This window comes from Callithrix jacchus, chromosome 13 (assembly GCF_049354715.1).
Source record: "Callithrix jacchus isolate 240 chromosome 13, calJac240_pri, whole genome shotgun sequence".
Taxonomy (NCBI): Eukaryota; Metazoa; Chordata; class Mammalia; order Primates; family Cebidae; genus Callithrix; species Callithrix jacchus.
The window spans coordinates 29,117,458-29,131,482 of NC_133514.1; the positions used below are offsets into that span (position 1 = coordinate 29,117,458).

The 14,025-nt window shown below is 39.8% G+C and overlaps 1 protein-coding gene across 2 annotated transcripts in view; it reads right to left on the bottom strand.

The window, feature by feature from the left end:
- PRAG1 (PEAK1 related, kinase-activating pseudokinase 1) overlaps positions 1 to 14,025 on the bottom strand; it is a 60,768-nt gene that overhangs the window by 17,918 nt on the left and 28,825 nt on the right. For both annotated transcript variants that reach the window (XM_002756909.6, XM_035270225.3), the window contains exon 4: positions 3,369 to 3,526. In XM_002756909.6, coding sequence (XP_002756955.2) covers positions 3,369 to 3,526 — 158 coding nt within the window. The remainder of the gene's footprint in view (positions 1 to 3,368; positions 3,527 to 14,025) is intronic.

Consider the following 14,025-nt stretch of genomic DNA (forward strand, 5'->3'; position numbering starts at 1 on the left):
ACCAGAATGTAAGCCCCTTGAAGGGACTGGGAATCATTTCCATTGCTGAAACTTCAGCATCTAGAATTGTACTCAGCACAGAGTTTGTACTCAACAATATCTATAAAATGAATGACTGAATTAATATACATATTTTAAAAATTTGCCAGTAGTAGCTTGTTGAGAAAAACAAGCTGACTGACTACTGTCAATATATTTAATTTGTGTCCTGTATCTCTGGTTTGCCGGCTATAAAAATAAGAATGATATCACCACCCTGGTACATGTATTCATGTGAGTGAGAATATCTATACAAACCGTATTTTCAGACCTCTTATCTGTTGCTGGTGCCAATGGTTTCAGTTCAACAGAGAACTCTCTAATCTCCCCTAATCTCCTGGCATTCAGAAATGTTTGCTGAACTGCTGAATTGAATTTTAATGTTATCCTACATCAAAGAGGGAAATGATCTCAATGAGACATTAGGTTTGCATATTTACAAGTAACCACTTAAAGCGAAAGGGTCTCCTGATGACCATTTCTGATCATCATTTCCCTCACACATCCAACCTATTCATTCCCTACAGAAACCTTCCCCTTGGCAGCCTTCACGGATCTGTCCTGACACATGCAGTCTGTCCCCAAACCAAGCATAAACCAAACAACTGCTTCGACAAATTTTCCTTGCACTGAGTTGACTGGCTGTTCAATTGAATTGGACAAATGGGATAACAGATGCCCTGGAGGAATATGAAATCCGATACAAGTATAAAGAGGTGAAATTAACATTGATACAAAAGTGGCATTTTGCCACTGTAACATTTAGAGCAAACATCTGCTTTAAAAATGTAACAAAGTTAGAGATTTCTATTAGGTTTTCCTTATAAAACTTAAACCTGTTTTTGTGGGGAGGGTTGTGGGGGGCATAAAATCTGAATCACTAACTGTAGCCATTAACCCTGATACAATTCCAAGAGGTCCTAGAATGACTTTTTCCTCAACTTATTCAGGCCAGCCTATGTTGTGTATGAAAAAAGTCAATGAAATGCATAGTTTTCACTAGCAGATTCTTACTGACAGAATAAATGTAGAGTCTAATGGTGTCTTTTGGCTTAATATATAATCTTAGAAAGGCAGACAATGCAGTCACTTTTCAAAGAACTTCAGTGTGAACTGGTTCTGCTTTCTATTTGGATCCATTCTCTCATGCCGAATAGTAACCAAAGTTGCAATGGGTAAATATTTCAGTTACAGAATAAAAGTGAGTTAATGACCCATGGGATTGTGAGTTAATTGTATAATAACAGATTTAAGCTGCCTTGGTAAGTGGTGAGAAATGAATGAAGGATTTCTCATATTATATGACCAGTGGTTCTGTATATTCTCCAGATTAATGATTAATGTTTAAAAGATGCCAAAAAGAAGAGAGAGTGAGAGACAGAGAGAGAGAGAGAGAGAGAGAGAGAGAGAGAGAGAGAGAGAGAGAGAGAATGTCATGCCTTTGGTCTCTTGCCAGTTTCAAAATATGGTTCCGGGTACAGAGCCAAGCCCAGGAACATAGATAGAAATGGCTGGCTCTCAGGGGCCAGAGTCCACTGACAAGGTACATATCTTCTTGTTGATCTGGGAGTCCAAGTTTTGAAGTGCATTTCCACCGAACAACTAGCTTGTGATAAAGGAATACCATGGCAATATATTCATTTTAATTCATGCTATTCAGAAACGAACAGGAGAAAATGTCTGAAGAGGTTTCCCCATTGAATTCACAAACCTCCAGCAGCTCTCTGTCTCCCACCTGCACAGATTGCTTGAGAGCCATGTACAATTGAGCCCCTGCTTCCCACCGAGCTCATATCCCATTTCCCCTTGCCGGTGTCTGTTGAAGCGTGTCAGACTGGTCTCATCCTTCTTCCATATGCACTGCCATTCCTGTGGCTTTGTTTCTCTTTTCTGAACTTGGTAAGCCCTGTCCTCCTTACCCGCTACCTCCCCAATTCTGACCACATTTCAGACATGATCTCTAAGTCCTATGTTCCCATAACGCCTTCTCCAAACCCTCCATCAGCCTTCACTGATTTTTCTCTCTCTTCTGGAAGGCTTTATAAGAAACCCTCATCTTCTGGGGGGCTCAATTTCCTACCTTATCCTATCCACCACTTGTCATGTGTTTTTAACCTTATCTTTCCTAGTTAGTTCTTAGGAACCCTGCAAGCAGACATCATGATTTACTGGTTCTGGGAAACAAGGCAGTGAAGGCATGAAGTCCAGTTCTCCCGACACCCGCTGGCTGGTGGCTGATGGTTCATTGTAGATCACTCCTGACACCTGGTTATAGTCTCCAAGTGACTGGATCAGAGCTAATCAGCACAGGGGCTAGTGGTCGAGATGCCTTGCCCTCTCTGAAATAATCTGCCTTGTTGAATTTGTTGTACAATGGGTTGGGAAAAGGGAGAAGATAAGAGCCTAGAAAAATCTGCAGTAAAAGAAAATCTGTTGTTGTTATATTCCTGCTAAATCAAGACTAAGCTATTTCCTGTTTTTAAGTAAGAGCTGTCAGAGGTTTCTCATCAGAACACACCGCAGAGTAACTTAGCACACACACTTTTGTCTTAGCCAATACCTATCATTTAGGTAGAAAAATGTTGCTGACAGTAAATTTACAATGGAACCCTCTACCGTGTCATTGCCTACTGAGAAGAAATACTTCCATAGGAGTGAGAAAGGGAGTCATGTGGGTACAAGTCTACATCCAACAGGCTAACGCATGTCTAAGAAATACAGGAGAGGACACATACACAAAGAATGTTGAAAGGGTGAGAGGTTTTAAATGTGACCCATCCAGGTCACAACTATGAAAAACAAGAATTCCTTTTTAGGGACATTCCCGATGGAGGACATATCCACCCACAAGCCTTAGAACTTAACCCAAAAAGCAGGCTAGATGGTGGCCTAATGAAGTCTTCATGCTGAATTCAGCAAACATTATGTAAACGTCTGCTGTGTTTAGTAAGTGCATGTGTGTAGTTGCACACGTACATGCAAAAGAGAGAGAAAGAGATGGTGAGAATGTGTGGTCGAGGACAGAAGTAGAAAGCAGACCTGAACATAGATGGCTCCTTACCGAGGGAAACAGGAACCTTTCAACCTCATCTTCCTCTCACCATGTTGCCATGTCCACACACTTATTATTTAGAGAAGGCAATATGAATGGGCTGGCTTGCTATATATTCAGTAGGTAACTGACTTCAACAGCTCCTTGGAAAAGTCTACTTCATGGAGAACGCAGGACCAAGTCCTTGCTCAGCCCTTTCAAATCCTGCAAGCAACCCAGGACTGGCCTTGCAGGTCCAGGAGAATCTAAGCCTCTTGGTCAAGATCAAGTTTGTTACCTCCATCGCTGCAGGTCCTGGAGTCTGAGGCCAAGCTGTCTGTGGAGCCGGTGGTGAAGCTGACGTGGACACCCCTGAAGGATGGACTGAGGCTCTCTGCAGAGCCCTGGCTCACTTTTTCCAAATCAGAGCTGCTCTTGTTCATTTTTAAAAGGTGCCTGGAAAAGGTAGGAACAAACAATATGAATAACTCATTTGGGTTCCATTCAGAAACCAGGCTGATAAATCATCAACCTACTACACTTTTGAAACCTGGCCAATGTCAGTAAGTTTATTAAATAAAAAAAGATTTTGGGGAGACAGTAGAGGGGCTCTTCTGGAACCTTATGCAGCACATGAATGGCAGGAGACTTCCTGAGTGTGGTTGGGAGAAGCGACTATTAAATTTAAACAAGAACCAGAATTCTTATATGGAAGGAATTGCTTCCATAGTCTGACCCCATCTGCCAAAACATTTGTGTCACCTATTATATCCTGTGTAAAATCTCTACAAAAAATAATAAAAACATTATCATACATACTGATGTATAAAATTAAAAATCATCATACACACCAATGCATAAAAATCAAAACATTATTATACACACCAATGTATAGAGATATACAAAGGTTGGGTTGTTTTTGCAAGATTCCAGGACAAGTGAATTGCAAACTAGGCCTTTACAGGTGGGATTGTTTTTTTCGTTTTTGCCTGGTACTCTTTTGCCAAAGCTTCAAAAGGTGTAGATTGTTTCTTGGGATTATGGAAAACTTTAAATGTGAACCAGACTTCCAGTGATATGCTTAGCTAGAACCAAGCTGACATAACCAATATTCTGGAACAATGGAATCTACCTTTTGCTTTTCTATGAAATCTTTTGTTGTTTCTCTAAATAGTATCACCAACAGATCAAGGATGGAAATACCAACTTCAAGAGAAAAATACTCACATTGGAGAAAACAGTTCTATTATTAGGTTGGGTGTTTAGCTTATTGATTTCTCCTTCTCACTTTCCAAGGGCCACATGAATATTCACTTCTGACCTGATATTTTCACCGTGAAGGGAGACAGATCACACTAGGTCCAGCTCTTTCCCTGTTGGTGGAAACCCACATTTGTCTGAACTGATATTTCCTGATGACATTCCTGTTCCTACTACAGCAGATCCATATCACAATATCTGCTTTGGTAGACACACAATACAGTATTGCTTTGGCATCAGAACTGTCTTATGTAATGAACTCGACCTTACAGTCAGGAATGTATTGGCCGTTCTTTGTGTTCAACATTGCCAGACCCTGTTTTAATTTTCATAGTCACAGGAATCCCTTGTTTATTAACAGAAGAGTTTAGAGTTTGTTTGCTATCACAAAAAGTGGTCCTTAGAAAACACGTCCCTCTCCCCAATCCCAATCCTTAGAATCACCTTTAAAAAATAAACCCATCAAATTAAGTGTGACAGTGATGGCAACGTTACGACTGATCTTCATCATTGTATCTCAGTATCGCTATGGGAATCTTGAAAATACCAGTTCCTTAGGAAATGCTATGGCAGTAGCTGATCTTTATCTAACCTCCTGGCAAAATGAAATCAAAGACAGTTTCTTACAATATTCTTATATCCACATCAGATTTATCACTAATAGTTTTCTCCAAGGGAAGCCAGGATATAAAGTTATGCATAACAAATCCTCAGTCTAGGAGAGAAGCCAGCTCTGTGGCTATCCCACTGCTTTGCCCCCTCCAAAGTGGTCTCGAGAGTTTCTTGATCTTCAGGCCCAGAAAATCACTAAGGGAGAAACTCCAACACCAGTTACGGAGCTGACACAGTTTCCCATTCCACAAACTTCATGAAATGTATGGAGATAGACAAAACTAAAAAATACATAAATATGTGTATGTATGAGCATATATATATTCATATACATATGCACACACACAATACTTAAAGTAACAGCCAAGACTAAAATAAAGAAAAATTCTCAGGTGCCAGATACAAAGAGGCAACTCCACATATAGGAAGTACAAGGGATGCTTTAATACACTAGGTGTATGTTTGCTATAGGTTTTGGTAGATGCTCTTTATCAGGGTAAAGATGTTTATTTCTATTTCAAGTTTTCTAAGAGTTTTGTATTTTACAATCATTTTGTGTCTATTAGGGTTTATCACATGCCTTTTCTACATCTATGGGAAAAAATCGTTATCATGTTTCTCCTTTACTCTGTGAATGTGATGAGTTATGTCAATAGCTTTTCTTAATTAAGCATTCTAGCCATATTTGCTAGTAATGCAAATATAATTGCATGAACTTATTTTGCTATATATTATTGGATTCAGTTTTACTAATATTTAATTTAGGATTTTTACATTTTCATTCAAATACAGGTTAGTCCATAATTTTTCTTTCTTGTCCTGTCCTTGTCCAATTTGGGTATAAAGGTTAAATTAGAATTATAAAATGATGCTGGGCATGGTGGCTCCCTCCTATAATCCCAGAACTTTTGGAGGCCAAGGTGGGTGGATCACTTGAGGTCAGGAGTTTGAGACCCGCCTGGCCAACAGGCCAACCCCTCTCTACTAATAATACAAAAGCTTAGCTGGGCATAGTGGCACATGCCTGTAATCCCAGCTATTTGGGAGACTGAGGCAGTAGAATCACTTGAACCCAGGAGGCAGAGATTGTAGTGAGCCAAGATGGTGACACTGCACTCCAGCCTGGGTGACAGAGTGAAACAGTGTCTCAAAAAAAAAAAACACACACACACACACACACACACGTTATGAAGAAAAAAGAAAGTAGAGACATATCTCATACCATATAGAAACACATATTTTCAACAGAAAAGAAACAACCACTAAATTTTAAATTCATCAGAAAAAATAGCAGAGAAAACTTTGTGACCTTGGGGTATAAAATAATTTTTAAAATAAGAGCTAAAAAATAGCAATATAAGGAAAAAGATAGATAAATCTGACTATTTTAAAATTTAAAACTGGTAAAATAAAAGGCACCATTAAAAAGTGAAAAAGGGTCAGGTGTGGTGGCCTAAGCCTGTAATCCCACCATTCTGGGAGGCCAAGGTGGGCAGATCACGAGGTCAAGAGATCAAGACCATACTGGTCAACATGGTGAAACCCTATCTCTACTAAAAATACAAAAATTATCTGGATGTGGTGGTGCATGCCTGTAGTCCCAGCTACTCAGGAGGCTGAGGCAGGAGAATCAACTGAACCGGGGAGACAGAGGTTGCAGTGAGCCAAGAATGTGTCACTTCACTCCAGACTGGCGACAGAGTGAATCTCTGCCTAAAAAAAAAAAAGTGAATGAAACAAACCTTGGAGTGGCCAACTCACATCTTTGCAACCCACGTAACTAATAAAAGTATTGGCATACAGAATAGGAAAAGTGTCTATAAATCTAAGAAACAGACAAACGACTCCATTTTTAAAAGGGCAATGGAAATGAACCAGCAACTCACAAATGGAACATGAAAGGCCACTCAACACATGGAAAGATGATTACATTTATGAACGATCTGATTATAAATAAAACAAGATTTTATTTCATACCCATCAGATCGGACTGGCAAGATCAGGTTTTGTTAAAGATATAGGGAGATAGAAACTCTCTTACACTGTTTGTGAGACTGTAGATTGGTAAACTAACACACAGGACAACAATGTGATGAATCTCATAAACTTAAATACACACATTCCTATAACCCAGTCACTCTATTTTTGGATATATATCTTGAGCAGTGCCACTCAAATAACTAGTAATAAATGAATGGCTAGGTCACTTTAGTGGGTCACTAGCAATTTATTGACCAGCAGTTTATTTTAACAAAATAGAATAGAAAATATGAAAATATATAGAAAGGATTTGCGAAACTTTGTTTTGTAAAACTTTTGTTTCAGATATGTGTGTTTGTTGGGTCATGATATTAAATATGTTTCTTACTGTGGGTCATGGTTTTTTTAAAAAAGGTTAAAAATTACTGCTCTAGAATACGAGTAAACAAACTTTTTCTTAAAAGGCTAGATGGTAAATAGTTTAGGCTCATGAACCACGCGGACTCTGTTGCAACTACATAACACTGCTATTGTAGTTGGAAAGCCACCAAAGAAATTAGTGGCATGTTTTCTAATAAAGCTTTATTTACAAAAACAGATGGCTGGCATATGGGCAATCAGTTACTGACTCCTGGTCTTGACCAGTCTTGTCCAAGAGAAATATAATGCAAGCCATATATATAATTTTAAATTTTCTAGTAGCCACATTTTAAAAATGTAAAATAAATGGGAAAAAATAATCGTAGTAATATATTGTATTTAACATAATATATGCAAAAGATTGTCATTTTAACCTGTAATCAGTATAACCTATATCAATTATTAATGAGATATTCCATTTTTTTCATCCTAAGTCTTTAAAATGTGACATGCGTTTTACATTTATGCACAATTTATGCAATTCCAACTAACACATTTTTTGTTTTTTGAGATCAAGTCTCACTTTGTAGCCCAGGCTGGATCTCAGTGAAGTGGCATTATCTCAGCTCACTGCAACCTCTGCCTCCCAGTTCAAGTGATTCTCCTTCCTCAGCCTCCTGAGTAGCTGGAATTACAAGTGCCCATCACCTCACCCAGCTAATTTTTGTATTTTTAGTAGAGACAGGGTTTCAACATGTTAATCGTGCTGGTCTTGAACTCCTGACGTTGTGATCCGCCTGCCTTGGCCTCCCAAAGTGCTGGGATCACAGGCATGAGCCACTGTACCTGGCCCTGACTAACCACATTTTAAGCTAGTGGCTACCATACTGTGCAGTACAGATCTAGAGAAACTCTTATAAGTGGAGAAAGATGTTCACAATGTTACAAATAGCAAACAACCTTGCAAACGAACTGTGCTTCAACAAAGGAATGAAAAATTTATGGTGTAGTCTTTCAGTGGGATACTTCATAGCAGTAAAAAAAAAATGAACTGGATTTTAACATAGCAATATGAAAAAAATTCTTAAAATGCTGAGTATTAAAAGTAATTTACAAAAGGCTCAAAGTGTGATGCCATTTATATACAGCTTAAAAACATATAACGATATATACATATTTTTTGGAGCACATAATAAAATGCAAATGCTACTCATCAACTTCAAGACAGTGATTGCTCTGGGTAGCAATGGAAGTTGAAATGGAAATTAAATAGGGAGGGATCTTCCACTGTAGCAATAATATTTTATTTTTTAAAAAATTGAAAGCAAATGGCAAAATGTTAATATTTGAAAAATCTTAGGGAACACCTGCAGGTCAGTTAAATTATTATTTGAACTTTATTGCATGCCTGGAATATTTGATACACTGAAAACGAACATTTCTAGTAAGAAAGCAAATCACCAGGGCCTGGGTGAGGACAGGGGGTAGCTTCTCCTATTGATCGGTTGTTGAACCTCTGAGAGGCAAGGGACACACAAAATAACACAGTGAGATTTCCATCAGACCCCACAGCGGGAACAGACAGTCTCTATGAGGGTTGGTTCCACCACAGAGCACCCTTGAGGCTGGAAATAGTTGCATCATAGACTCAACTACTCTTCTAAGACTTTGGAGTTAATTCTTCTGTCTATGGTTACTACGAGGCAGAAGTCATTGCTGTCAAAACTCTCATCAAGTGAATACAGACAAAATCAGTCTATCCCTGTGACCACAGAATAAATTATCTGCAGGGTGTGTGTGTGTGTCTGTGTGTGTGTGTGTGTGTGTGTGTGTGTGTGTGTGTTAGGGAGGAAGGGAGTTTCCCAAAGTGGACTTCGGTAAATCTTAGTTTCTAAGTCACAAGTGGAATTTTCATTGCTTTTGGGATCTAACTGCTGCTTCTCTACTGGAAAAGCTCGAGAAATCCAGGTTCCTACCAGGTCACTAAAACCCAATAGATGATCAGGCATCGTGGCCCAACCCTGTAATTCCAGCACTTTAGGAGGCGTAGGTGGGAGGATCACTTGAGTCTGGAAGTTTGAGACCAGCCTAAGCAACACAGTGAAACCTTGTCTTTACAAAAAAAAAAAAAAAAGAAAGAAAGAAAGAAAGAAAGAAAGAAAATCAGAAATCAGTAGGCATTTAGAATGTTCAGTTGTAGATGGGGATATAACATGTCTTCTAATACACACATGGGTAACCCTTTTGCTTAACAGCAAAATCTTAAGGCTGGGTGCAGTGGCTTACTCCTGCAATCCCAGCACTTTGGGAGGCATTGGCAGGTGGATCACCTGAGGCCCGTTCGGGACCACCCTGGCCAACATGGTGAAACCCCATCTCCACTAAAAACCAACCAAAAAGATTAGCTGGGCATGGTGGTACACAGCCATAGTCCCAGCTACTCAGGAGACTAAGGCAGGAGAATCACTCAGACCTGGGAAATGGAGGTTGCAGTGAGCTGAGATGGCACCACTGCACTCCAGCCTGGGTGACAGAGCAAGACTGTCTCAAAAATAAAATAAAACAAAACAAAACCTTAGGACTGATGATTCTTTCCTATGAACTGCATTAAAAAGCATCTGCCCTGGAAACCTGTACAATCTGTACTTTTTGAGAATTGCCACTTTAATTAGGGCATGAGCAAAACCACATCGAATTTAAAAATGAAAGGAAAGCTTGCCATCAAAGCACAGACTTAAAATCAAGTTGTTTTTGTGTCTTTACACTATGTGTAAAATAGACTCCTTAAGAATCCCTGGAAAAGGCTTTCTATTGCAAAGGTGACTTTTCTGAGCCCTAATGGATTGTTCCATCAAGATTTGAGGCCAAATGACACTGAGTGTACTCATCACAGTATAGCAAGACTACTTCGTTTTTTAAAGGCTCTTTTCCCTCATTAATAATAATTCGATCGGTCTTTCACAAAACCGGTGCAAACCGTCTATAAAATACTTCCACGGACAAAAACCACATGCTCCAGTCTTTTCTCTCTGGTTAGCGAATACCACGTTCTTATCAGATACAGTGAGAGTGCATCTCCACAGATGTCTTCACTCACGTAGTGTGATAAAAGACCACTTGTGCTTAACCTCAAGCTTCCTTTCTGCCTCCCACTGTTGTTAATTACATAGAGTCCAGGTGGACAGGGTAAAATGTATGAGCCTCTGGCACAGGGTTCTCAGAGCCCCAGCCCTGCAGCTGCTGCCCAGTGTTTTGAGAATAGCTTTTCCCTCCATTGTCCTTAGAGAGAGAGGTCTTGCCAGAGTGGTCTCCATACTATGTTGGTGGAAAGCTGGAAAAAAAGACTCCAGCCGGAAGAGCCATCTGCTAGACTTCCTCATTTGTAGGAACAAGCCTCGTCTAAAAATACCCCCGGAGCTTGCAGAATGAGAGCGTTCAGATTGTCCACAATCCTTAACGGATACTGGGCCCCAGTGAGCAGCAGAAAGCAAATCTCAGACTTTGCATGGCTGCTGGAATCCTCATATGACAGCAATCAGCAATATTCAGAGTGTGATTGAAGCCAATTTTCATTCTCACTGTCCCTGACTTTTGTTTGGTTCACATACATTTGGCTGAGAGCTTTCTGCCACTGGGGCAGAACCTGTGAAAACCCACATAGTGCCAGCGTGCAGTTTTAGACTGGCTCTCTAAATCCCAGCACACAGTCACACCACCACGTCTTGGGATTGGTCAATTACACTAGTAAGTTTAGTAATGATCTGGAGAAGATCTAAAGGAAAGCTTTAGAGGATCAAATGAATGCTTTGAAAGCACGAACAAGTTTTTAAAATGTCTGTACATGTTTTTTCAATTATGAAGAAGAAGGGAAAAGATTGGGTTTAGACTCAAACAACCAATAAATGTCTCAATCAAAGATTGAGAACCTCTTACCATTCTAGACTCAGGCCCGTGGTGCCGTCCTCATCAGTGGGGCCTCCTCGGGCTTTGCGACCAGCTGGGACACTTACTTCAGGGTCCCAAAAAAGCAGCCTTGGGTGTGAAGAGCCAGCTTCAGAGGCAGCCGAAATGCTTCACCAGGCTGCTGTGAATTCACCAGCTCAGAGCTCTATGTTTCCCCTAGTTCCTCTCTGACTTTTCTATAAAATGCACTTCCTGTAAAAGCACAGGAAAACAGGGACGGCTCTGCCTCTCTGACCTGCAGCTTTTAGTCTCCAATTGTTTTATTGGGCTCCATGATTCAAAGCAATTCAAATATACTCTCAAATACATTGTTTTTCTACATTTATTCTCTACTATGTAGCCAGTTACTGAAGTCAAAACCATTAAGCAATTCAAATTTTCTTGGTGGATAAGAACAACCTGTTTTTAATTTATTGTATGCCTGTATTACCTGCAGTGTATCCTCTTTCTTGTCTATTCTGAGTACCTTTCTCAGCCTTTTCAGCATTAAGCCTACTCTGTGCCAAGTGCTGTTAGGTATTGGGGATACAATCATTAACAGAGCTGACAAGATCCCTGTGCTTTGACAAACCTACAGACCTGGAAGAAAAATATTTATCAAGCTCTTCTAGTAAGATATCAATCCATATCCTTTTTTTAAATTTAACAAAATCTCACTCTTACCACCCAGGCTGGAGTGCAGCAGCACTCCAGTTTCAAGGGATTTTCATACCTCAGCCTCCTGTGTGACTGCGACTACAGGTGCATGCCACCACACCCGGCTAATTTTTGTATTTTTATTAGAGACAGGGTTTTGTCATTTTGGCCAGACTGGTCTCGAACTCCTGAGCTCAAGTCATCCATCTGCTTTGGCCTTTCAAAGTACTGGGATTACAGGTGTGAGCCACCACATCCGGCAATCCACGTCTTCAGACATATTTGCAACCTTGGTAACAACATCCTGACTCAAAATCTTTCTAAAATACTGTTCTCATAATGATGGATGATCCTGTAAGAGCCTACCTGGCACTCATATAAGGATTCTCTCTAGCTTGGCCACCATATTGGATTGGCTCAGGTCCTCTGCAGTGACGGAAACACACATCTCAGATTTTCTTTGACAATCTCAATTTCAAATCTTTCCCTCATAGTCTATTCGTTTCATTGTACACATTCAGACAAATTCCTAGATTTCTGTTTAGGAAACAAAGTATCACCACTTTGGTTAATATACTGCTACTTCCCCTCTTAAATTCTCTGTTCTAAGGCTCGTCTTTGTCTTCTGATTTTCTCCAAAGCACCAAAGTGTTCCTTCTCTTCTCCTAACCATGGCTCAGAGGAAATGATCTTCTCTCCCTTTCAAAGCATGTCCATCCTCAAGACCCAGCATCAGTTTCACTTACCTACAGATTCCTCCCAGGCTATCTCAGTCTTCTCTGACCCTTCTCATCCTTCTGGAAATCACACTGAACTGAGTCTGAATCACATCACTGAGCATTTGGTTTTAATCCTGGTTAAATTATTCTAATTGTTTGATGTGAAATAGACTTGTAACCATCCCAAAGTTAAAAACGGTTTGAGGAGCTGTGTTACAGTCAAGACGTGCTGGAACACAGAGTCATTACTAAATAGTTCTTGATTATGCTTATCTGCCTCTGTTTCAAGACCGCAGTGGTATCTGGGAGATTAAATGTTTCCTTTAAGAAAGAATTACACTTGCCCAGCAAAACTTGCAAAAGGCAGGAACACAGAGCAACTGATAACCATCAAGAATACTGGATTCCATAGCTGAAGCTTTCTCATATCTACTAGGTTGGTGCAAAAGTAATTGTGGTTTTCGCTATTAGTACAAAATACACCCATCCTTAAATATTCTGAATTTTCACAAATCTTGTAGTTTGTATTTATTTATTTGTATTATTATTATTTTTTGAGACAGAGTTTTACTCTTGTTGCCCAGCCTGGAGTGCAATGGCGCCATCTCAGCTCACCACAACCTCCTGGGTTCAAGTGATTCTCCTGCCTCAGTCTCCCAAGTATCTGGGATTACAGGCATGTGCCACCACGCCTGGCTAATTTTGTATTTTTAATAGAGATGTGGTTTCTCCATGTTGGTCATGCTGGTCTCGAACTCCCGACCTCAGATGATCCGCCCGCCTTGGCCTCCTAAAGTGCTGGAATTCCAGGCATGAGCCACTGAGCCTTGTAGTTTTAGGTAGAAACAAAAAAGGCACATAACTAAGCTGGGAAGGTTTCCATTATTTTTATCTTTGGAGCTTTTTGATGAAGATGCTAAGGGAGGTATTTTGCAAGTGCCTAAATGCCTGAAAAAACCGATAGGGCCAATTTGTTCTGGGGACATGTTTCCCTCCCACTGATTTATTAGCATGCATAAATATAGGAAATCAGTTTCATCTTTTGTCAGATGACCTCTGTGGTCCCCATGGTGCAAGCCTGTTAATTTGCATTTGTAGTTCATTCACTAGCAACTCTTCTGGAGCTCTACAAGTTTAAAAGCCTTTATTTCAACTTAACATTCAGTAGAAACAATTTAACATAGAAATAAAGTCATAATTTCATTAAAAGATAGGAAAATACACACACACACACACACATACACAAACACACATACATGCACACACACACACACACACATTTGGGTTACTAGTTGGTTTTAGTCAAGGATAAAAATTCTTAAATTGGCCAGATGGAAGTCTACCCTGACTATATACAGATATACTTTAGCATGAGAGACACAAACATTTTTAAAAGATGGCTATTCAGATTTCAGAAAAGCAAGC